Source organism: Muntiacus reevesi, chromosome 5, assembly GCF_963930625.1.
Source record: "Muntiacus reevesi chromosome 5, mMunRee1.1, whole genome shotgun sequence".
Classification (NCBI taxonomy): domain Eukaryota; kingdom Metazoa; phylum Chordata; class Mammalia; order Artiodactyla; family Cervidae; genus Muntiacus; species Muntiacus reevesi.
Genome location: NC_089253.1, coordinates 42,740,919 through 42,766,791, shown reverse-complemented (window position 1 = coordinate 42,766,791; position 25,873 = coordinate 42,740,919). Strand labels below are relative to the sequence as shown.

The window sequence follows — 25,873 nt, the reverse complement described above, 5'->3', positions numbered from 1 at the left end:
GGGACTCCACCACGTCCTCCCGGAGCCTGCGCCCACAGAGCCTCTCCCAGGCCCCCGGCAGTCTGTATCCTGTCCACCCCACTGCCCCCCAGCCCGCCTGAGCTGAGGCGTCTCTCTTCCCCACAGGGCCTGGCCTGGAGGGACACCAAACAACACGGTGGAGCCAGGGCCTGATTTGTGTGGGCCTAACACAGATCTGGGTTGAAAAGAGAGGAGGGTCTCCCAGGCTGCAGGGGCTGGCCAGCTGCGTGTCCCCTGGCCCTGGGCTGGCCTGGGCTGGGGCTGGGCCTCTTTGGACCCCTGGGCCTTATGAGGGTTACAGTTCTAGGGATTAGATTTCACAGAGGATGAGGCTGGAGGTGCTGTCCCAGGTGGCCTGCGGGCCACCACTTGGCCTGGTCCCTCGGCCTCTCCTGCCCAGAGAGAGGCCCTGTGTCCACGGCAGCAGTGGAAGACTGCGTTTGTGACGCGGTCACAATCCTACCCAGCTTGGCCTGGGCTGGGCTGCGGCCCGGGACTGAGCTTTCTCCCTGCCTCTCCCAGCATAGCTGCCGTGTTGCCCCCCATTCCCACCCCGGACCCCTGAGCCTTCCACAGGTCCTCGAGGCAGGGCCTCCATCTGCACCGAGATCACCGGGGCAGGGGAATCTCATCTCCCTGATGTCCTAGGGGCTGGCCTTGTTCATGTCACCCCAGCCTGTGCCTTGCACAGCACCCAGCCCCCAAGACTCACAGGGTCCCTGTGCATGGCTTCCCAGCAGAGGTGGGGTGTGGGGAGCTCTGAGAGGCCAAGGTCCCCCCAGGCCGAGGGACAGACCTGCTGGGGATCTGAAAATGGGGGCGCAGGGGGCCGATGCCTGGCTGTGCTCCCCGGGCCCCGGCCGAGCCACAGCCGGTCCTCAATGGGCGACAGCCCTGGGTCCTCTGACATCCAGCCAGGCCCGTTCCTCCACCGCAGCTTGCACAGAGGGATCATGATGGCTCATGGGGGCTCCACCGGGGACCCCGGCGTTCATGGTTCCGGCCGGACGACAGAGAAGGGTGTCAGTTCAGAGCTTGGCTCATGCCAGGCTCTGGTGCCCGCCCCGGCCCTGCACCGGCTGCTAGTTTCGCCGGACGGGGTGCCACATGGACACGGGCCTGCGCAGCGTGGCCAGCATCTGGTTCCAGTGGGTGGTGCCCATGCCACTGGCCGACGGCCCGATGATGACGTGGCCCACGTTGTCCCCACGGCCGTCACTGCTGCTCTCAGCCACCGTCACACGGAGAGACAGGTCCTGGGCAGGGAGGGATATGGGTGCTGGGGACCAGGGGCAATGCCAGAGGTCCCCCGTGGCCCCCAGACCCCAGCAGGGTGCCAGGCATGGCCCCCTGAATCCTCACCTGTGACCTGTCTGACCCCACAGCCCCGCCTCAATGCTTCCTTTCTGGGTGACCTTGGGCAATGACTTGGGCTCTTTCTACCTCAGTTTCCCCATCTCTAAAATGGGTGGTAATCACAGTTCTTATCTGTTCCAGGAACAAAATGAGTTAAAAAGCATACAGCACTTACAACAGTGACTGCATGCAGTCAGAACGTTATGGATGTCTGATGTTGCGCCTGAGATAATATGTTGGACTCATAATTTAGGAAGGGAGGAAAGAAGTTGCTTGAGATCAAAGTAGTAAAGCTGAGACTGGAACCCAGCCTGCTTTCTCTCTTTCCTCTCCCCCACCCCTCAGCACCCCCTCACCCCGCTTCGTCCCAAGAGTCAGCCCACCCTAAGAGGCTGTGAAGCAGGAGAAGTGGCAGGATGACCAGCCAGGGGAAGCGGAGGGCAGAGGGGTGGCCTGCCCCATGAGAGTGGCAGGGAAGGACCAGCCAAGGATGCTGAGATGTCTGCCTGGATTCGGAACACCCAGAGTGAGGTGGAATTCTGGGTTTCCAAATTCAGACAGGATATCTCTGCCTGGAGAGGGGAGACTAGGGGTTTCTGTACAGCCCCAGGGCCAAGGGGCAGGTTTGGGCTTAAGGCACAAGAAAGACAGATGGAAGGAAAGAGTAAGGGAAGGTGATGAGCTCCCCATCCTCTGAGGCAGGCAAGCCAGGTTACCAGCGTGGCCCAGGCCACATCCTCTGCAGTCCTCCCCCACTTGGTCCGTGATATCTGTACTGGGAAGGAGGTCTCCCTGGAGCACATTGTCTTCTGAAGGCCAAGGGCATCTGGGGAGGTCAGCCAGGCCTCTGTAGGCAGAATCTCAGGAGACCGGGGGCCTGACATCCGGGGCTTGGCCCAGCCCCAGCTCATCCCTAGGCCTGTGCAGTTCCCTCCCCTGGGAACCATCTTCCCCCAGATCCCAGCTTAGCTAGCCCCACCTGCCGAGCCGAGCCTGACTGCCAAGGTCTGGGTGTTCCTCGTGGGCTGGCACTGTCTGGGGACTTCCCTGCCTGTCCGCTGTGAGCGCCCAGGAAGCAGTGCCCGTATCCCCAGCACCCACCAGAAGGCTGGTACCTAGCGGGTGCTCAGTACATGTTGCTCACTAGAAAGGTGATGGCTTAGGGCCAACCATCACCATCTGCAGGAGTCCCGAGGATCGAGGCTGGAGGGAATGGAGGGCCCCTCCCCTGCGCCATCCCCCCTCACCTGGAGCACAGTGGCTGGCACGGAGAAGATCATGGCTTCATTGAACACTGGGTTCGGGTCGTCCCTCTTCACAGCTGTCTTCTTTTTGCTCATCTTCCTCCCATCCTGCAGCAGGTACACCTTGACGAAGGGGTCTGTGGGTGGGGAGGGGGGTGGATGAGGGCCAGTGCCACACTCACTTGGCATAGACCTGCCCCATCATGGCAGCGCACTGGTTCCAAACTCCCCAAACAGTCACTATTTTTTTAACAAAGCTCTTTGGCTGCACCAGATCTTAGTCACAGCAGGCACGATCTTCAATTTTCTTTGTGGCCTATGAACTCTTAGTTGAGACATGTAGGATCTAGTTCCCTGACCAGGGATCGAACCTAGACTGCCTGGATTGGGAATGCAGAATCGTAGCCGCTCAATAACCAGGGAAGTCCCCCCAAACCTTCTCTATCACCATTCTCTCTTGAAGTTCTGTCATCAGTCCTTTCTTTCCTATTTTAGAGATGAGAAAACTGAGGCTCACACGCACATCAAGAGAAGATCTGGGCTTTGAAACTCTGGCAGCCTGCCTCCCAGCCCATGTGCATGCTCCCCTCACGTGATGCTTGACGGAGTTCCACAGATCCATCATTTTTCACTCTATAAATGGCCCAAACGCAGACGTCAGCCCTGAGTCACCCGATGCCCATTCAGTGGAGCCTGACTCAAGGACGTGCGGCTCTGGAATAACGAGTCGCTGTCTGCTCGTCACTTACCGCCCACTGGGTGTCCTTGCTACACCTGCTGGGACCCGGGGTCCCCCAGGCTCCCAGCCAGGCTCCTGCAGCCAGGCTCCTGCAGCCCTCAGTCTTCAGTTACCTGGGGTTGAGGTTCACGCAGACCTGAGACATCAGGCCCCGCCTGATACCCACACCGTCTCGGTGGCCCTGGTCCCCGTTTGGGATTTGGGATGCAGCCCAGCCTCTGGGATTGCCCGCTGTTTTCATATCAGTGCCCTAGCTTCCTGCTCTTAGAGTCTCATCCCTCCCCCCAGGGGCTCCCTGCCCCCGCTCCATGGTTCCCATGTTTCCCCAGCGAGATTAATCTTCCCACCGTCCAGGGTTCCTGAGCTCAGCCTAAGCCGGGGGTGGGAAGCCTGGCACTGGGCCCTACACCTGCTGATGCCCTCAGGTGCCCAGGGCTTAGCAGCTAGGGCACAGCTCCCACCTGCCACACGGAGGAGCCAGGCAGCCAGCAGGGCCTTACCCGCTGTGGTCTTGTCGTTGGTCCAGATGAGATTCTTGGCTTTCACCACGACCACGGTAAGGCGCTCGGCCGTTGGGAGGTAGCTGAGGGACAGCAGGATCTCGCCCACGGCGTCAGCGGCCTGGAGGACAAGTGGGTGGCTCAGAGGGCTTCCGCCCTTCCTTCTCCATTGAGAAGTTGCTGCTCTTGGGGCTCCTTACCCCAGGGCACCAAGCTGGTGGGATTGAGAGAGGGACCCCTCCCCTACTCCATGGTACTCTCCCCACCTCCCACTGGGTGTGGTCCTGCCTTGGAAGGAGGACCAGAGGTTGCCTGTCAAATGTCGCAACAAATGCAGTTATGTTCCCCCATTCCAGACCGAAGAAAACATTCTGTGGTAGTAGCACTTAGAGGGTCCTGGTGGACTGGAATTAACAGATCATTTGCTTAAATATTGGCTCAGATGGTAAAGAATCTGCCTGCAATGCAGGAGACCTGGGTTCGATCCGTGGGTCAGGAAGATCCCCTGGAGGAGGGCATGGCAAACCACTCCAGCATTCTTGTCTGGAGAATTTCATGGACAGAGGAGCCTGGCAGGCTATAGTCGATAGGGTCGCCAAAACTGAGTGATGAACACTATCATGTTCACTTACTTAAATAACAGTGATGCTCCCCAAGCACTGCTACACTTAGGAAGCTGAACTTCAGCTTGGCCTCCATCTGAAATAACTCACTTGAGGGCCAGAGAGCTACTTCCCTAACAGAACCTCTACAGGAGTAGAGCTTCTTAAGGTTTGGTGGTAGAAGCAGTAGAAGAGGTGTAAACAGTGGTCAAGGGCCATTCATTTGCATGCCGTAACCTGAGTTTCTCTGAATGTGGCTCTCTTTCTCTAATCTCCTAAAAGTGAAAGAGAAAGTCTCTCAGTCGTGTCCGACTCTTTGCGACCCCATGGACTATACAGTCGATGGAATTCTCTAGGCCAGAATACTGGAGTGGGTAGCCTTTCCTTTCTCCAAGGGATCTTCCCAACCCAGGGACCAAATCCAGGTCTCCCGCATTGCAGGTAAATTCTTTACCAGCTGAGCCACAAGGGAAGCCCAAGAATACTGGAGTGGGTAGCCTATCCCTTCTCCAGCGGATCTTCCTGACCCAGGAATCAAACTGGGGTCTCCTGCGTTGCAGGCGGATTCTTTACCAACTGAACTAATCTAAAGATGTTGGCATTCAGGCTGTTTTGAGGACAGTGGATTCCCTCATCTAAAGTACACACCCGTGACGCCATCCTGGCACATGCAGGTGGGCAGACTGACCTTGTTCTGGTCCTGCAGGTAGAGCCAGCCGCTGAAGGGCTGTAGCGGGAGGTCAAGGACAGAGAGCTTCAGCTCCACCACCCCCGTGCTCACATTCCGCTCATCTTCATCAATACCAAACACTGAAAACCGCAGGCTCTTCTCCTCCAGGGCTGCAGGGTCCAGCGGGATGGAGAACTTCTCATCGAAGAAGATGGAGTAGGCGTTCCTCTGGATCTGCAGAGAGAAAGGGCAGTGGAAGGAGGTCCGACGCTGGGGAGGAGGCAGCAGAAGATGCCGGCGAGGCCATGGTAGGGAGAGAGCACTGGATGGGGGAGCCCGGAGGCCTGGGCTACCATCGGGCTCTGTTAACCCCACACTTCAATGTCGATCCTTTCTTTGGTGGCTCAGCCCTGATGATATAAAAGCCCCCTGTCCTCCTCTCAGAGGTGGCCATCTAGTGGGCTGGCATTCAAAGCTTAACAAACTGACCCCAACTAATTCCCATCCTCAGTGCCCATGGCTCCGCAGAACCCTTGCCATGTGCCAGCTGAGATGGCCATCTTTCTGGCACATGTTCAAGTCCAGCCCTGGGGCCAGGCATACAGTGAGGAGGGATAAATGCCTGTGAAGCTGAGAGCCTTAGATGTCCAGCCCCCGTGGGGCCTGGCCCAGGACGCTCTGAATGTCAGGGGGCAGATGGATGGATGGAATGATGAGGCAGGACTGGGAAGACTCTGTTCCTAAGCCTAGTCCTGCCTGGTGGGCGCTACTGGCCTCCTCCCAGGAAGCTGTGGGCTGTCCCCTGGGCAGGTGCACGCGCGGGCCCTGCTCCCCCCTCCGTGGGGGGCTGCCTTAGTCACTGCCTGGCGATATTTTAAGAGAGGAGCTGTCATCCCTGGTACCAGTCTGAAGCCGGGGAGCTGCCCCCCTACTCACTAGGATTGGCTGAGCTGGGGTGCTAAGGCGCCTGCATTTCTGGGAATAAACCTGTCAGAACCTCCAAGTGTCCTGAGTCACACTCTCCAGTCACGCTCCGGGCTGAGGATAGGCTGTTACACCGACCTGGGAGCTGCACACCCAACCCGGTCACCTGCTCAAGCATCAAGCTCCCCCACTGGACAAAGCCCACCCGCTGATCCTGACCCTGGCATCCAGGTCTTCTTTGGCCCTAAATTCCTTCCTCTGGCCAAACCAGCCTCTTGACTGTCCCCTGCCCATAGGAGTGCAGGCTTCCTGATCATCCATGCACTCTATGAGCATGTAGATGGAGAACTCTGGGGTCAAGTTCTGGATCTCTGGCTCACTTGCTGGGGATCTCATGGGCAAAGGACTTCCATGAGCCTCAATTTCCTCATCTGTAAGATGCCCCCAATCCATCCCTGGGGCTAATGAGAGGGATGCAGATGGGCCTATCGCTGTGAACCAAGTTCTCAGCACACATCAGGCTGTGGCGGCAGCTGTCAGCCTGTCCCCTCAAGGGAAGGACCCAGAACCACCCAGTGTCCTCCAGGCAGCTGAGGCCGCAGGCAGCGTGGCTCTGGGCCAGAGAACGCTTCACGGTTCTGACAGACAATCTATGAAGAGCTGACCAAGGACTGGGCTAAGCACTTTATATATATATATATATATACACATAGTGGAGAAGGAAGTGGAAACCCACTCCAGTATTCTTGCTTGGAAAATCCCATGGACAGAGGAGCCTGGCGGGCTACAGTCTATAGGGTCGCAAAGAGTCAGACACGACTGAAGACTTAGCATGCAGCATATATATGTATACTGGGTTTCCGTGATAGCTCAGCTGGCAAAGAATCTGCCTGCAATGCAGGAGACCTGGGCTTGATCCCTGGATTGGGAAGATCCCCTGGAGGAAGGCATGGCAACCCCTTCCAGTATTCTTGCCTGGAGACTCCCCTGGACAGAGGAGCCTGGCGGGGTGCAGTCCATGGGGTCGCAAAGAGTCGGATATGGCTGAGCACTGTATGTATCTGGCTGTGCTGGGTCTTAGTTGCAGCATGTGGGATCTAGTCCCTGCTGTCAAACCCAGGCCTCCTGCTTTGGGAGCACAGTCTTAGCCCTTGGACCACCAGGGAAGTCCCAGGACTTTGCAGATATTAATGCATTCCTTCCTCAAACATGATGATGCTCATCTGACAGATGGGGAAACTGAGTCATGGAGTGTTTAAGTGACTCTCACTCCAGGTCACACTTCAAGGAAGCAGAGAAGCAGGATTTGAACCCAGGCAGTCAGGCTCCAGGGTGCTGTTCCTAAGCATACCCTGCACTGCCTCTCTGAAGCTGGCCTCCCCTTCTCAGCCCTACATTGGTTCTAGACCCTCCTGGAGTGAGGGGGCAGAGTGGGACAGGAGGGGAACGATAGTCTTCACCGCTGAGGAGCAGCCCGTTTTCAGCACGGGAAACAGGACTGGACACTGGGGCCTGGACCTCAGGCTCCTCCTGCTGTGGTCAGAGGCCGTGCTGGGCTGACCTTTGCTGGTGCCGGGCAGTATGGTGTAGACCTCGCTCTCTCTTGGCAAGGCGGGGGTGCCATCTGGAGCGGAAGCCTGGAGCAGGTTGCTGGGTCCCTCTTCATGTCCTTTCCAGCTTATTCTGCACCCTCCCTCCCACTGCTTTCAGCCCCAAGAGCTGACCTCCAAGGGCTACATCACCAGGCTCCCTGGGGCTGGCCAGGAGGGGTCACTGGAGGGAAAACAGAAGCTGGAGGGAGGTCAGGGTGCTTATTCCCCTGGTCCTTCTCAACAGGATGGCTACGAGTTGATCGCACTCCTTAACCAAGGGACATAGTCCTTATCCAGATGGCCCTGGGCACACAGTGGTGTCTGGGTAACTTCCCCTGCCCCCATCCCCTCGGACCAGGGTACCGCGCCATCCCTGAGGTCGCCCTACATACCGCCACAGCTTTATGACAGTCCTGTTACCGAACTCTCCCCAAAAGAGCCAACATGAACCTGTCATCTCTTCCCTGCCAGGACCTGAATTTGACACAGTTGACAAATGGACAATTACACTGGATTCGTGCGGTAGAATTGCCGAGAACTGCACACAGTGGGGGCCCCCAGGTGGAGGCCCCAAACTCTCAGGTCTGTCCTCCCTATAGCCAGCATCTTCCACCCTGGGATCACCATCCAAACTCGCTCTCTGGCGCCCTCCTCAGATCCTGCCTGGCCCAGCAGCCCTGCCTGCCTGGGCAGGACTCCTGCGAGTCCGGGGGGCACACCCCTCCCCGCCCCCGCCCCTTGCCCAGCCCCCAAGCCCCCACTCACCCGGGAGATGCCCACGATCTGCTCGTCCGGCAGCAGGCTGACACGCATGAAGCAGGACTCGAAGCTGGCTTCCTCCCGCTCCAGGAGGTCCTTGCCCTGCAGCACGGCCACGTGGAGGCTGTGGGAGGCGGCGTCGTAGTCCATGCTCACCTCCACCTGGCCCAGCGTGAAGTCCTGCCCGAAGTTGTTGCTGACGGAGGAGACCGAGTTCAGGGAGTCGGCCGACTGGGATTTCCGGAGGGTCCCGTAGGGGGCCAGGTCCAGCTCGCGGCCCATCAGCTCCAGGGGCCCCAGCTCGCTGATGCTTTCAAAGGTGTCCTCGATGCTGAGGCTGCCTTTGCGACTGGGGGGCCCCCTAGTGCTGGCGCGCTGTGCATTCCAGGCCGGTACTCTCTAGGGTGAGAAGAAGGGGCGTGGGAGCATCGGAGGGCAATAGGCTTGGTCCTGAAGACATGTGGTTAGCCCGGTTTGGGCAAGACACCTCCTAGCTCCCCTTTTGCAAAAACAGGGCATGCCTTAGTCAGGAACATCCTTCTTTAATATTATTTCATGTTACCTAGTTTTCTGTCTCTATCCAAGATACAAGAGAACCTTTTCTCAAAATGTTTGTTTATATGAACTGAATTTCATTAATAAAGATGTTCACTGAGATGACGTGTAGGAAAAGGAAAAATAGTTAGCAATCTTAGCGTCCAGCAGAAGGGGAATGGGTAAGAAAACTAGACTACAGATACGCAACAGATAATGGAGCAGCCTCAAAGGAAGCTTACAAAAAGTCTACCACATGAGAAAGCTTTCATGTTGGATAACACTAACTCTAATAGGCAAATTTTTCTTTTCTCTAAGTTGATCTTGGGATTTGAGAAAACAAAAGCCTGTGTAGAGTAAGTATCTCCCTTGTTGGTAGTTTTCGTTATCGTATTTTTTAATGGCCCCATTAATTTGCTGTTAAGTGGATAGCCATAGTTTATGTTACTATTCCCCTACTGTTGGACATTTACCTTGTTTTTCACAAACATAAACCATGAAGCATTGAATAGCTTTCTTAAAATCTCGACTTAAAGGACACAGTCCTTTTGACAGCTTTTGACACACGTTTCCAAAACGCTCTTTGAAAAAGTTGTGCCAATTTACGGTCCTCCCAACAGAGTAAGAGATCATTCCTTCCAAAACCTCAAATGAGTGAAGCACGAGGGGCCCTTGTCTGGTAACAGGTTCTGGCTGTGCTTTCTGGAACTCTTCATGATGTTAGCAGAATCCTCTGCCAAGTGTCAAGTGATGAAATGTTTAGCAATATATAGAGAGCCCTAAAAATGTTTACACTCCCTGATACAGTAATTTCACATCTGGGCATCCTTTCAAAGTACATAATCCCATACAAAGACAAAGTTTGACATATAAACCACTTACTGCATTATTTATGGTGGCATTTAGTAAATCATGGCACATACGTAAAAAAGAATCTTATGCAGTCATTAAAATGATGTTTATAATCAACAATATGAGAAAGTGCTTCAACTTTAAGTGAGATGAAAAGAGTAGGGTGTTAAATTCTGTGGAGAAATGACATCCATTGTATAAAAACTATGCATAGAAAAAAGATTGGGGCGGGGGCTAGATTTAAAATATTGGAAAATAACTCACGGTAGCTTACCTCTGGGTTGTGGCTTTTGGGGAAGTTTTTCTTGTTTTTATTTTCCTGTATTTTTCACAAGATGGTGGGGAAGGTTTGTTTGTTTGGGTTTTTTTTTTTTTTTGCTTTGCTTTTAAAATTTGGCATCACTTGTGGAATCCCAAATTACCTAGTTTACCCAGGCCCCAGGAGTGAAAGTACAAAGTCCTAACCCCTGGCCCACAAGGGAATTCCCAGGATGGTGTTTTAAATGCAAAGCATTCATTCATTCACCAAGTATTCATTGATTAGCTAGCTGGGCTCTGTTGGAGAAGTGGAGGAGGACAAGGGACTCTGTTCACAGGAGGAAATTAACCGGGAGCGAGTTGGGGAGGGATTGGGGGTCAATCCTGAGACTGGATGGTGGAGGCAGGGGCGGGGGGTGTTCACCCATGGGAACAGAAGCCTCACCTTCTGCCTGGCCTCTGCGTAGGTCTCACCATACTTCTGCTGAAGGTATCTGTAGTCATAGTTTGGGAATGGGGAGGGGCTGGGGAAGCTCCCCGACGTCCAGAGCTTCCACAGGCTCACGGCTGCAATTCCCAGCAGTGCCAGGGCCCCCGCAGCGTAGACACCCACCTCCCAGTCAGGGGGGCTCTTGATGACTGAAGGCAAGAGCAGAGTAATCTCTCATTAATGGGCCGTGGGGCCTCTCAATCATTATACGTCCCCACCCAGGGAGCCCCCAGTTCAGCACTGACTTGCTTATTTATTGAAAAAATATATATATTTTCTAGTCTTTATTGAATTTGTTATGATGTTACTTCTGTTTTATGGTTTGGTTTTTGGCTTTGAGGCATGTGGGATCTTCGCTCCCCAACCCGGGATTGAACCTGAACCCTTGCAGGTGAAGTCTTAACCACCAAGGGAGTCCCTGAATAAATATTTATTGAGTGTCTGTTATGCCAGTTGTCCTGCTGGGTGCTGGGGGTCCAGTGTGGAACGAAATATACACTCTCTGATTTCTGCTTTCAGCCGCTTTCCACAAAAACACATTTCTAGCAGGAGCAACACTTGGTTAGAGTAGATGAAGATCTGAGAACAATAGTTAAATATTCCTTAGGCTTTACACGAATTGGGTTGTTCATGCCTCTTTGAGTTCTCTCAGCCTTTAGAGGACTTCTGCTTCTGGATAATCAAAGCAGACTTTTGGGATCTGGGGGGAAGCAGACAGGGGCTTGGGGGAGAAAAAGAAATGATCCCCCTTTATGCCTCAACCTTCATCAAGAAGAACCCAATGCCCATTAGTCGATGAATGGAAAAATAAAATGTAGTACTTTCTTACAGTGGAATATTATTCATCAATAAAAAGGAATGAAGTACTGATACATGCTCCAACATGGATGAACCTTGAAAACATCATGCTGAGTGAAGGGAGCTAGTCCCAAAAGACCGTGTGTTGTATGATTCTATTTCTATGAAATGTCCAAAATAGGGAATCTCTACAGACAGAAAGTAAATTAGTGTCAGGGGCTGGTGGGGGGAGCGGTGGGGGGTGTGGAGTATGGGAATTCTTTTCGGGGTGATGAATATATTCTAAAAATTGATTGTGCTCATGCTTGCACAATAGACTAACTACAGCCCACTGAACTGTACCTTTTAAGTAAGTGAATGTATGGTATGTGAGTTTTATATCCATAAAATTATTACTGAAAGACAAACAACATACAAATAAAAACACTCCAACCAGAAGTGAGAGGTGGCTGTAGGCTGTGCAGGGCTTGGGGACAAATCTAGATGCTCAGATGCTTTTTGTGCACTGGTGAGTCACAAACTTTCCTTATCTGAGCCTCACTGTCCCCAAATGGTAATTAACCATCCCCTCAGCTGTGCTGGGTAGGTCCTCACCTAGCACAGTGCTTGGCCCATGGCAGAACCATAAATGTTAAGTCACTCTACTGGGAAACCTGGTTCTTCAATCCCCCAGAGAAGTCAACGAGACAGTAAGGTTCATTTTCCAAAAGACTGAACTGTTGGCAAATACAGTTCTCTAAAGCGTTCTCAGTGTTGCCTCTACACTGGGTTCAACTGGGGACACCCAGGCACACAAGAACTTGCCCAAGGTCACAGAACCAGGAAGGGGTGATGCTGGGATTCCAATTCGGGCCGCCAGACTCCAGAGCAAGCAGGGGTAACCACTGCCCCACCTGGCCTCTGCCCGCACAGGTCCCCAGCAGCAGGGAGGAGAGATGCAAGGAGGGTGTTTCAGGAATGGAGGTTTCTCATCACACAGCCGTTGAACACCTACTACGTGCAAGGACCCCCTGGAGTCCCAGGCTCAGTCCCTTAAGTGGGTCACAGTCCCCGGGGGTGGGCAAATCGTTACAGGACAGTGATGGGCGCCGTGATGAGAACATCCCAGGAGGGTGTTGCAAAGAGGGACGCCCAAGCTGGGACATGCAGGAGCAGCAAGGAGTGTGCGGCCAGGGGACTTCCCTGGTGCTCCAGCGGCTAAACGTCCCTGCTTCCAATGCAGGGGGCCGGGGTTCGATCCCTGGTTGGGGAGGAGGCCGGTTTGCAAAGCTCAGAGAGTTCAGAGCACCCGGTTAACAGTAAGGGAAGGGGGCATTTGGGGTGGAGTCATGCAGCCCTGGGAGACCCCAGCCCACCCCCACTGTGCTGAACCCGGCCAGCTCCACCAGAATTTACCACACTCGCTCCAGAGAAGGGCAGGGCCCAGCATTCAGCCCTGGCATTTACCCAGCTCTCCACATCCTGTGGGGTCCCTTCCTTCACTTTGGGGATCTTCCTGACCCAGGGATTGAACCCAGGTTTCCTGCACTGCGGGCCTATTCTTTACCATCTGAGCCACCTGGGAAGTCTCTAGAGGGGAACTGAGGCTAACAGAAGCTAAGGAACACATCTATTTATATTTCTGGGCTCAAGGCCACCGGGGTGAGAAATGGAGTCTGGTGTAGATGCCTCAGCTCCCGGAGGCCACATCGCCTTCCTGGCTCCTCTCTCCTCATCCAGAAAGAGGGCATGACACCCAAATCATCCACCATCCAGTGGTCGCACCCGGGGTGGTGGGGGGCACGGTTATTCTAAGGGAAAAATCTCAACAAGTTTCCTGTCTGCGGTGAGTCAGCGAGTCTGTATTTATAAAGGCAGAAATCTGAAAACAGCCCCAAGGTCTGACCGAGGGGGCCAGTGGGAGCCAGTGGCGCTGTCTCGGGAGGGACGGTCACTGGGCTTTGAGAATGACAATTGAGGTCATCGGGACGTCGCTGTGGCAATGCAGAGAACCGTCTGAGGCATTGTTAAGAGAAGGGGAAAAAAAAATCAATCCCCGACACAGTATAACCGCATGATTTTGATGTAAAAATCACACAGCATGTAGGCAAGGGCTGGGCAGACCACAGAGAGGCAAGAAGAGGCAGAAGAAATGCGGATGGAGAGAGAGCGAGCAAACCTGTGTGCTCCTGACTTCTGTTGCAAGAATGTAATTTGTGGGATAAATAAAATCACAACAAGGAGCTACGGAGGGCCCAGAGCGGGCCAGGCTCTCAGAAGTCCAGTCAATGGGGGGATGGGAAGGGGCTGGACCTGGTGACTGAAGAGTGAAGTGTGTGTGTGTGGGGGGCGGGTCCCCCACCCAGATGCACAACCGGCCCAGCAGGCTCACTGGGGCCTGGGTGCTGGCAGGAGGCGGACACAGTCCACACAGGCAGTGGACAAGGCCAGGGGGCTAAGCATCACCAGGCTCTCCTGAGAGTGAGGGTCCCGGGGGCTGAGGGCCTGAAGCCAGCAGCCCAGTTGGCACAAAACGGGGGCAGGACAGACAAATCCCCAGGAAGCTGACATGAAACGATGACAGTTAATGCGCATTTATTTACTCATTTTATTGTGTACCAGCCTCAGGACCACATGGGAAGAATTCCCCTGGGGAAGTGAGGTCTGAGCTGAGACCAGAAATGAAGAGAAGCAACCTTAGGAATAATTGTTCCTCGCTTTGCCAGGCTCTGTTCCAAACACTTCCTGTATATTAACCCAGTGAGTCCTCAGAACAACTCTGAGAGGATGGTTCTATTATTATCCCTATTTTACAGACGGGGAAGCTGAGAGATAGACGAGCGATTAGCTGCCAGACAATGTGACTCCAGCTCTATGTTCGTAACCTCACACGGGTCTCGAGGACTTAGCCAGGCAGAGGCTGCGAGCGCTCCAAGTGAAGGGCACAGCGTGTGCAAAGGCCCGGAGGTCGGGGGAGAGCCGTGTTTGCAGAGTTGGGCACTTCACACATGTTAGCTCACAGAGGCTGGCAGCGTCACCCCCAGTTTACAGGTGAGTAAGTGGAGGCTCAGAGAGGTTTCATCACTCACTGAAGGCCACGCCAGGGCCTGGGCCAAGGCCTGTGAGCCTGTAGGTGGAAAGTGAAAATTCCTGGCTGGGAGTTGGGAAAGGTGGTCTGCCCTTCAGCTCTGCCCTGGGCTGGCTGGGGGCTGAGCTAGGGAAGGAGCTGGAGGAACGGGGAGCTGCGGCCTGGGAGACCTGGGTCCATGTCCTGGGTCTGTTACAGAGTCACAGTCCCTTTCCTGAGCCTCCCTTCTCCCATCTGTAAATGGAGAGGGGAACAGAAGGAGAAAATATGGCGAGTGCATTTCAGCTGTGACACCATCCGCCATCAGCCTGAGCGTGTCTGGTGTCTTGAGGCTGGTCCCAAGGCAGCTGCCATGGCTAGACTGGATGACCACTGGGTTCAATATCCTGTGCATCTAATGTCAACCTTCCTGGTTTTCCTTGCATTTGGCTCCAGGAACGCCCCCAGGGCAGTGGATTCCACACGACAGGCTCAACCTTAGGGAGCAGCAGGACAGGGGCCTCCTGGGGAATCCCTCAAGTCCTTCCACAGGAAGGCAAGCAACTGGAAGAGACAGAAGAGACCTCAGACTGGTCCCGATCCGGTGTGAAAGTGATAGTCGTAGTTGCTCTGTCATGTCCAACTCTTTGCAACCCCACAGACTGTAGCCTGTTAGACTCCCCCAACCATGGAATTCTCCAGGCAAGAATGCTGGAGTGGGTGGCCCTTTCTCTTCCCCAGGGCATCCTCCCGACCCAGGGATTGAACCCAGGTCTCCCACCTGGTGGGCAGATTCTTTACCATCTGAGCCACCAGGACTGTGTGACCTTGGCAATTCTCTGACTGTCCTTATCAGTGGAACGGGGCTATGACTGGGGTCCCACTGACACCCTTACCCCGGGCCTGGCGGGAGGGTCCTGTGAGGTGGTTCACTGGCCGCGGGGACTCACCGCTCAGGTGGTATTCTGCCACATCCACAGCCATGCCGCCTGCCGCCGGGGGTGAGACTGGAAGGGAGAAGAGAGTCAGTGGAGGGGGCTTCAGAGGGTCACCACCCCCCCGCCATGCCCCACATGCCCAGCATCCAGCGCTCACACTCAGGTGGAGGGGACCTGGGCAAATGTAGTGGACTTTTATTTATTTTAAACTTTTTATTTTGTACTGGGGTATAGCTGATAAGCAAACAATGTTGTGACAGATTCAGGTGAACGATGAGGGGACTCAGCAATACATGTACATGGATCTATTCTCCCCCAAACCTCTGTCCTATCCAGGCTGCCACGTAACTGAGCAGAGTTCCATGTGCTCTACAGTAAGACCTTGCTTGTTATCCACTTAAAATACAGCAGTGTGTACCTGCCCATCCCAAACTCCCTAACTATCCCTTCCCCTGGTCCCTCCACCCCCTGGCAACCATAAGCTCCTTCTCAAAGTCTGTGAGTCTGTCTCTCTTTTGTAAGTAAGTTCATTTGTATCACTTAAAAGGAGCAGATTTTTTAAATAGAATTTTATTTTATTTATTTTTGGCCACTCCCTGTGGCTTTCCAGATCTTACTTTCCAGACCAGGGATGGAAACTGGGCCCTCTGCGGTGAAAATGTGGAGTCCTAACCACTAGGCTGCCAAAGATGTCTCTAAAAAATAGCATAGAAAATGTCTCTTAAAAAAAAAAAAAGTAGTGTTTAAAGCACTTTTCAAGCACCCTGAAACCTCATTTCAGAGTTCTTGTTGTTCAGTCGCTAAGTTGTATCCGACTCTGCGATGCCATGGACTGCAGCACACCAGGCTTCCCTGTCCCTCACTATCTCCTGGAGTTTGCCCAAGTTCATGTCCATTGAATCAGTGATGCTATCCAACCATCTCATCTTCTGCCACCCTCTTCTCCATTTCAGGGTTGCCAGATGGAAAAAAATACAAGATGCCCAGGGACATGTGAATTTCTGATTCATTGTTGGTAAAAGTATGTCTAAATATTGCATGGGATATGCTTATACTAAAAAAAATTCACTGTTTACCTGAAACTCAGAAATTACTGGCATCCTGTATTTATATTTGCTAAATCTGGCAACCCTATTTCATTCCCATCCTACCAACAACAGACTGACCATCGATGACTTGGCTACTCATTAGAGCAGCCCCCTCAGGTGTTCCCTAGGACTGAGTTCAAATGTTTTTGTTTACATTGAACCGGAAATGCTACATTTTTGCAATATTCTGTTATCAGTCTTTTCTCTGCTTGGGATGGTTTCCTCCCCATCCTCCACCCCCAAGTTTTATGAACCACTGAAGGTTTGACTAAGTTGTTCTAAAAAGGTCTAGAAGCTCATACAACCCATTACCTGAAGCCAGGCGACTGCTCATGGTTTTATTACTGTGTTTGCTAACAAGTAAACTGGCTCGCAGACATGCTCTAAATGGGGTGGGGGTTTGGTAAAGGAAGGCTGGGGTGAGCTGTAAGGATCTCAGCTCAAGGGACACAGAAGACAGGATGGTTTCCACCCTCTGCGTTCCTTCGGGGTTCTGAGAGGTGGTTACCAGCAGGTAAGCTGGGGTGCCTGTGGGTTGGGGGATGCGAATGAGGTGGGTGGTCAGACCTTCAGAGTGTCTGTCTACCCAAGGGCAGCTGCTTTTCTGTTCCCACGGGAATGCCAGTCTAGCCTGGCTAGATCTGAAAAACCAGATACCGGTATTTTTTTTAACATGCAGTTTCTTGATTTTTTAATGTTGCAAACAATTCACAAAAAATCTAAACACCATTCAGTAGAAAGTAAAAGCTCCTGGGTGGTGACCCGTTTACAACTCCTCAAAGGAGGCTGTGGGCTCCCTTTGGGACTGGGGTCCAATCAGGGAGTGAGCATTTTCTGGAATCCTGGGGTTCTCCCCAATTTGTAGCTTTGAAGTCAAGAAGCAGGGTGCCTGATCTAGACAGGGTATTCCAGCACATGTGGAAGTGCCATGGGTCCCAGGGCAGCAGGCCTTGAGAAGTCGGGGAGGATAGGGCCCTGGGGTGAAGCCTGCCCAGGTCAACAGACAGCTCCTTGCTCCCTCCCAGTTCCCTGAGATGCCCCTACTCCCACGGTGAGATGTGAGTTGTCATGGTGATGGGAGGGCCGTACTAACCAGGAAGGGCTTCACCCATGCCAGTTCAAGTGGAAGCTCATTCCTGGAACCTGGGCTGGAGATGGTGATAAGGATCCTTGCCAAGTACTTCTTATACTCAAGCTGTAAGCACTTTGCATATACATTACCTCATTTAGTCCTCTAACAACCCCTTGAGATAAGGACTGTGATTATCTCTGGTTTGCAGAAGAGAGCCCTGAGGCAGGGCGGTGAAGTCACTTGCCCAGGCAACACAGCTAGGAAACTGTTCAGTGCAGGCCATCCTGTTCCACACTTGCTCCCTAACCCCTGTGCCTTACTGCGGGAGGGCATATGGCTTCAAAAGGTGTCTGAGAGCCCACGGGCCAAATCAGGCACTGTGTACACGCCCAAGGTGGCCCTAATTCCTGGCAGAAGGGGTTCTGGATATGTTGAAACACACATGTTAATATGAACACTCATGTCCCGGCCTGCCTCTGTCTTGCTGGGAATCTGGTCATATTATCGGCTTTATTTCCTGCTTACCTGGCCCAAGCTGACTTCCTGCACTGGGACAGCCCATGGCAGCAGCATACTAGAGCGGGCTAAGGACATTCTAGTGGAAAGTTCCTATAGTTGGGGACAGAACCCTGTATCTGCCATATTGGGCATCTGGCTGTCAAGAAGCCCCCATCTTTCCAAGGCTCCCACATGGCCCACCCTTTCCCCTCCCCTAATCACAACACCCCGGGAGCTGTGCATTCATTGAAGGTACCATTGACTAGGCTCAGCCAGGCCAGAAGGTCCCACAGAGAACCCCTGTGAAGGGGCAGAGGCCAAAACACATCTGTCTGAGAAGAGGGAGGAGAGGAAACGGAGAGGTTGAGGTTCTTGGGAGGAGGGCAGCCTGAGCAAGCTTTGAACCCCAGATTTTCCCCCTCACTAGCTCTGAGCCTCAGTTGTCCCATCTGTAAAATGGGGTTTATGACTGCCTGATCAGGGTGTCAGGAGGGAGGAAGGAGAAGGAAGTGAGGTGGGGTTTGGCAAATCTTAGCTGCTGTGATTATTAGCCTGTAAATGGTCCAGTGAAAGTGAAAGTGTTAGTTGCTCAATTGTGTTCGACTTTGCGACCCCATGGACTATCGCCCACCAGGCTCCTCTGTCCGTGGCATTCTCCAGGTAAGAATACTGGACTGGGTAGCCTTTCCCTTCTCCAGGGGATCTTCCCAACCCAGGGCTTGAACCGGGGACTCCTGCACTGCAGGCAGATTCTTTCCCATCTGAGCCACCAGGGTCCAAAAGGCCCCCAAGCCCCCTACTTTGAGCAGTGGAATCGTGTGGGCAGCACTACCAGCCTGCAGATGTGGTATGTTTGTCTCAAAGTGAGTTGCCAGCATTCGAAAACTGGGGAGATTTCCCATTGAAAAATGGGTTTGTTAAAAAGAAAATAGATTTTCAGCTTCCCTTTAAAAGTTAGATTTAGGAATAATGGGTCTCAGCCTCCCCCACCCCAGAGCCAGAGCTGGAGCTGAGTAGGCTGCGCCCTTCAGATGGGGCATCTGCTCTTTGGACCTGGCATCTTCTACCCTTGCGTTCACTTCCAGAACCTGCTGACCCCTGGAAGCATCCTGGTTCATAAGCGTGGTAAGCAGGCTTTTGGATGAGTTAGAGAAGGTTCAGAAAGGTTAAGTGACTTGCCCAAAGCTGCACAGCCAGGAGTGGTGGAACGGTGCCTGCCATCCTGTCCAGCGCCTTGTCTATTAGCAGCCACAACCCTGTGTGGACTTCAAAGACGCCCTCCCCATGGTCTTGCTCAAGACCCCTAGGGAGCAGAGCCTGTCATCACCCCCACTCCTCAGAGGACGAAAGTGAGGCTCAGAGAAGGTCAGTGAATCTGCCCAAGGTCACCAGTCAGTAAGCAGAGTGCTGAGACCGAGCCAGAGCTGGCTCTGCAGCCAGCGCCCTTCCTGCTGGCTTTACTTACCACTCCTGAGACCCCCTGACCCCATCCCACTCACTACGATAACCTCAGCAGTCTCCTGCTGGCAGCCTGGAAGTTTGCCAGGCAGAGGGGCTGCGGCTCCAGCTTGGAACACGATGCTGACATGGCAGATCCGAGGCCAGGGCAGCCCGCGACCAGAGCTGCCCTGAATTCCAACATGCAGGACGGGGTGCAGCGCGGGTGGGTCAGAGTCGTCCCAAACCCTCATCTGAACCTTGTTCTGACACTCTTCCTCACTCCATCCATTCATTCTGGCCCCAACCCTCCAAACCCTAAATTGCAGGGAGTTTGCTCACTGAAAATCCCTCTAGGTTCAAATGCAGGCTTAATCATACCTACCCAGCAACACCTACCTTTTGCTGTGAGAATCAGACATAGTCCATGCTAACTGCCTCCCGTGGTGCTTGGCTCGTCGTATGCATGTGATATGAACCTGACCACTGAATGGGTGAACGGATCTCCCTTTGACAGATGAGGAAGCCAGGGCTGGAGTCACTCAGCCTACGAGTAGCAACACTGGGACTGACTCCAAGGTGCGATGGATCTGGGCCTGGGCTCCTGGCCACCACACCGCCTCCTGAGCAGGCCTTTCGGGGGTGGAGATGGGTGGGAAGACCTGCCACGAGACTTACTGGAATCTGACCACGGGTCGAGGACCCCTCCTGGGCTTATCAAGACATGGCTTTCCAGGAATTTGGTGACTCTGGCAGGGGTGGGGCTCCCCCTCACCCCATGTCCTTGCTCGGTGCCCCTGAGCTAGCAAGCTTTTGGCTCCCCTCACCAGGAGACCAGCAGGCAATCGGAAGGATCAGGGGGTGGGGACAGAGGAGCCCTCGATCGCTGACTAGGAGCCTCTTTAGGAGCTTCAGGTTTGAGAGCCTTTTCTTTTTCTTTTTTTTTAATTTAATTTTTTTTTTTAAATTTTTCAGTGGGTTTTGTCATACATTGATATGAATCAGCCATAGAGTTACACGAATTCCCCATCCCGGTCTCCCATCCCTTGAGAGCCTTTTCAAGGGCTCCCTCCCACTTTCTGGAATAACCATATCCTGCCACCGTCCCCTCCCTAAAGCCCATGAAACCACAGTACAAACCGGAGAGGGTGTTGGGAGCTGGCATTTCCTGGGCATATACTGTGTGCTGAGTTCTGTACCAAGGGCTCACCAGGTGTTATTTCAGCACACCCTCCCTGCTGCCCTCTGAGAGGGCTGCTCCTCTGCCCACTGCACTGGTAAGAAAACTGAAGGGCAGGACACTAGCCCGTAGTCACCAGCACTGATGAGAAGCCGGGTCCAAGCTGGTACCCCAGGCTGGGAGACCCCACTCTCCCAAGTTGCTTGGGGAAGGCTTCAGATTTCAGGGTGGAGAGGCCAGGGGCTTGGGTCTTGACCCTTCTCCAGACTGGCTGTGTTCCTTTGGGTGAGTCTCATGCCCTCTGAGCCTCAGTTTCCCTATTTCTAGTAGGAGGCATAGCTGCTGCTGCTGCTGCCCAACCTGTCACCCATTCCCTAGCTTTGGGAAGAGGTTGACATTCCAGGGAAGAGGTTGACATTCCAGGGAAGAGGTTGACATTCCAGGGTGCAGACTTGCCAGGTGCTTTGTGGGGAGGGTGGCCTCAGTGGCTGAGGGGGGGGGGGCACCCAGTCCCTCTGCATCCCATGGAAGAGGGGTCACTAGGATGGCTGGCTCAGGGATCCTCCACCCACAGGCCTGGCTCCAGGTACCCCTGTTTGGCCCCAGTTCCCCCCACCTTCAGCCCAAATCTACAGCCCCAGGGCCTTGAGACTGACAGGCTTCCTCTCCCAAAATGCAATGGCATCAAAGGTTGGCAGAGAGACCCTGGACAGCTCCCCAACCAGGCTGGTGACAGCAGACAGAGGCTGAGGATCCCCTTGGTCCCCCAGGGCCTCCTGGCAATGGGGTGCGACATGAGGCATTTCCTGAAAACCCAGCACCCATGCCGCGGGGACCCCCAGGATATTTGGGAACCGAAGCGATGGGGGGCCGACCCTGGAGCTGGGAAGGAGGTCCGAGGCGGGGCCGGGGCAGCGGGGGCAGGCAGGGCGCTGTGCGCGTGAGGGGTGTGCGTGCAGCGCGGGCGCCGGGGAGGCGTGTAAATGGCCGAGAGAGCCGCGTGTGTGCACACGCGGGGCGGGCGGGCGTGCGGGGCGCGAGGCGATGCGCAGTGCGCGGAGTGGCCGGGCCGGGGAAGGGCGCCTGGCGTGCGTTGTTCCAGGCGTGTGTGTGTGCAAGCGCGGCGCGGGTGTGCGATCCGCGCGGGTGTGCAGATGAGCGGGGCGTGCGGAGCCCGGGGGTCCCCGGCGCTGCGAGGGGATACTGCGTTCATCCGCGCTCGGGGCGCGTACTCACCCCGGCTCCGCGGAGGGGCCGCCGCTCCGGTTCGGGTTCAGGCTCAGGCTCCTGGCTCCTGGCTCCCAGCTTCCGCCGGCCTCCCGCAGCGCGCACGCACCGGCGCCAAGCTCGGCGGTCGCCGGCGGAGCCAGCCCTGCAGTATCGCCCCGCGCCCGCCTGAGAGGAGCGCGGCGCGGGCCGGGGGCTCGGCCGGGCCGGGGCGGCAGTCGGGAGCTGCGCCGCAGTCCGGGCACGCTCCCAGGAGCCCGTCGCGCGCTCCCTGGCGCTCGCCCGCCCGCTCTCTCTTTAATTTAAAGTGACAACCCCGAGCGCTCTCTCCGCTCCCGGGAGCTGCGCGGCGCTTCCGGGGTCTGAGCCGAAGATCCCCAAGCGCGCCCCGGATCCCAGAGGTCGTCCGAGGCCGAGATCAGCCCCACACTCCCAGGCCCAGGAGGAGTCGGAGTGGGGGCTGGGGATGTGCTGATCATGAGCTCCGAGAGCACTGGGCTCCGAGTCCGCAAGCCCCGGTTCTAGCCCGAGCGGCCGCACCCTGTTATCCTGTTCCCTTTCTAGGACCTCAGTTTCTTTTTCTGTAAATCGGACTTGATACTGTGCACCTCCTAAGTACCAATCAGAAAACAGGAAGCGGCAGGTGGCCCCTTCTCTGAATGGTAAAACAACGTCATCTCACTTCTCACAATGACCTAATGGGGTCGTGGTCATTCCAATCTCTCTCTCTCTTTTTTCTTCCCTTTTTGGCAGAAAGAAACAGCCTCAGAGAGGTGAGATGACCTTCCCAAGGTCACAGAGCCAAGTGTCAGCCAAGACTCGAACCTAGGTGGATGTGACTTCAAAGTCCGCACTCTTACACTTTAGGGGTCCGTGCTTTCTTTCCAAAGGAATGAATGAATCATTCAGGAGATATTTAGGACGCCCCCGCTGGATGCTAGGCACAGGGCCAGGTGTGGGCGATCTTCCATCTTCCGGGAACAGGGGGACAGGTCCCTCCCTGCCGGCGCAGTCTGGCAGGGAGGCGCACATGCATTGGGAAGGGCTAGGATGTGCGCTGGAAGGTGCCACGTGCTGTGGGCGCAGTAACCCTGAGAGCAGGCTGGGTGAGTCCCTGGAGGGGCTTCTCAGGGGATCTGTAGGATCTGGGGTGGGATGGGATGGGGAGGGGGCGAGGTTCTCAGGTGGCGAGCCAGAGTGCTAAGGCAGCAGTGGTTTCTGGATCATCTACCCTCTGGGACGTAGAGACTGAGGGCAACCTGTGGGGTCTAGGGGCCGGGTCTGTGCTGGTCTTGGGGCAGGGAGGGGGCGCCCTTGATCTAGAAGGCAGGAGGACCCCGGGGAGCCAGGGAGGCAGTTTCACTCTCACTCACAGGGGCACCCCTTTTTCAGTTCATTTTATGGATTCTGAAGAAAAAGGAGACAAAAGACATTAATTATGCTCCTTGGAAGGAGGAAGGGCCATAGACTCTCACTGACATTTCTCATTTAACTTAGTCTTCATAGGCAGCCACCTGCAGTTCGGGATGACTGACCCATTTTCCACATGAGGACACTGAGGCACTAAAGGGTTCCCGATTCAGGTGGGAGCATTGAATTAAACACACCACCAGCACATAAAATGGTATACTCTGATACTGGCTTCTGTTGGAGCAGCAAAAAGGTGAGGTCTGTCAACAACAAAAAGATCCAAATAACCCAATTGAAAACTGGGCAGAAGACATTAACAGACATTTCTCCAAAGAAAACATACAGATGGCCAGTAGACACATGAAAAGATGCTCAACATCACTAATTATTAGAGAAATGCAAGTCAAAACTATAGTGAGGTACTACCAATACCTCACACCAGTCAGAATGACCCTCATTAAAAAGTCTACAAATAACAGATGCTGGAGAAGGTATAGAGAAAAGGGCACCCTCCTACAATGTTGGTACAGCCACTATGAAAAGCAGTACTGAGGTTCCTCAGAAAACTAAAAATAGAACTACCATGTGACCCAGCAGTCTCACTCCTGAGCATATACCTGAACAAAACTATAATTCAAAAAGATGCAGGCCCTCTTACATTTATAGCAACATTATTCACAATAGCCAAGACAGGGAACCACCTAAAAGTCCATTGACAGACAAATGGATAAAAAAGTTATGGTACATATACACAGTGGAATACTATTGAGCCTTAAAAAAGAATGAAATAATGGCATTTGCAGCGATATGGATGCAACTAGAGATTATCATACTGAATGAAATAAGTCAGAAAGAGAAAGACACATACCCTATGATATGAAAGACAAATGCCCTATGATATGACTTATCTGTGAAATCTGAAATACGGCACAAATGAACCTATCTAAGAAACAGGAACACACTCACAGACATAGAGAACAGGCTTGTGGTTTGCAAAGAGGGAGTGGGGAGGGAGAAGGATGGACTGGGAATTTGGGCTTAGGAGATGCAAATTATTACATTTAGAGTGGATAAACAAAAAGATCCTACTGTATAGCACGAGGAACTATATGCAATCTCTGGGATAAACCACAGTGGCAAATAATATTAAAAAAGGGTGTATATATGTGTACATCTGAGTTACTTTGCAGTATAGCAGAAATTAGCACAACATTGTAAATCAACTATACTTCAATAAAAATAAAATTTTTAAAAAAGATGAAGGGGCTTCCCTGGTGGTCCAGTGGTTAAGAATCCACCTTGCAGTGCAAGGGACACCAGCTCAATCCCTGCTCCAGGAAGATCCCAGTTGCTTCCTGGCAACTGAGCCCAAGCGCCACAACTACTGAAGTCCGAGTGCCCTAGAGCCCCTGCTCTACAACAAGAGAAGCCACCGCAATGAGAAGCCCGCCCACCACAACTAGAGAGTAGCCTCGACTCGCCAAAAGTATGCATGCAGTAGTGAAGACCCAGCACAGCCAAAAATTCAAAAAATAAAAAAAGGTGAGGTTGAAGTTGGTCTGCTTCTGGTGTCAGTGCGGCGGGCTGATGTGGGAACTGGAGTCTGGAGTGAAGTTGAAAGGAGATCTTGTCAATTTCATGTTAAAAAAAACCTTCAGTGACCAGAAAAAAGCATAAGTACGGTGCACCAAAGCCAGGGGTTACAGGTGCCTACCCACAGACGAGTATCTGAGCGTGTAGCGGGACAGTCACGGTGGGACACTGCACAGCAGAGAGAGCTGCCACCATCTGCAACGGGTGGCTGAATGTTACTTGTAATGTTGAGCGAAAGAAAACAGTCACAGGAGATCACATGGTGTAAGGTTCCATTCACAGCGCAAAAAGCAGGCAGAACTACCCTCTGCTGTTCAAAGTCAGCATGGAGGTTACCCCAGGGGTGGTGGTGCCTGGAAGGGGGATTCCAGGGTGCTGTTCGTGTTCTGGTTTTGATCTCAGAGCTGGTTCTGCAGCCCCATTCCCCACTCCTGGCTCTGGTGTGTGTGTGTGTGTGTGTGTGTGTGTGAAAATTTGTGGCACTGCACACTTCTGATTTGCATGCATTTCTTTCTTTTTAAAAATATTTATTTATCTGGCTTTGCCAGGTCTTAGTTGCAGCCTGCAGGATCTTCTCCGGGGCATGAGGTGTCTTTAGTTGCAGCATGTGGGACCTAGTTCCCTGACCAGGGATCGAACCCAAACCCCCCAAATTGGGAGCACGGAGTCTTCGACACTGGACCACCAGGGAAGCCCCTGATCCATGTACTTTTCTACGTGTGTGATACACTCCAGGACGACTTACAGAAACACCCGAAAACCTTGTGTGGCTGCCTACTGCACTGGAATAAAAGCCAAACTCCTTTCTGTGGTTTACAAGGACCCGCCGCGCTCTCCTCACCCTCCAATCTCCTGCCTCTCCGCCTTCTGCCGTTCCCAACACCTGCCAAGCCGTTGCCACCTCAGGGCTTCTCCCTTACTGGTCTCTCTGCCTGGAAAGCACTTTCCTCGCTCTTGCCAAGACTGTTTCCTCCTCCGTGGGCACCCCAAAGAAATCACTTCTTCAGAGAGACCCTCCTGACCACCCCATCTCTCCCTCCACCCA

At 53.8% G+C, this 25,873-nt stretch overlaps 1 protein-coding gene across 1 annotated transcript; it reads right to left on the bottom strand.

Annotated features, from left to right (window-relative positions):
• Positions 1-21,886, bottom strand: SYT12 (synaptotagmin 12). The gene is made up of 8 exons (XM_065936680.1): positions 21,835-21,886; positions 15,336-15,392; positions 10,497-10,690; positions 8,414-8,806; positions 5,151-5,366; positions 3,861-3,981; positions 2,625-2,758; positions 1-1,277 (listed from the first exon to the last, which is right to left on the bottom strand). The coding sequence occupies exons 2-8, from the start codon at positions 15,367-15,369 to the stop codon at positions 1,104-1,106; spliced, it is 1,266 nt and encodes a 421-aa protein (XP_065792752.1). The 5' UTR covers positions 15,370-15,392; positions 21,835-21,886; the 3' UTR covers positions 1-1,103.
• Between the last annotated feature and the right edge of the window lie 3,987 nt (positions 21,887-25,873).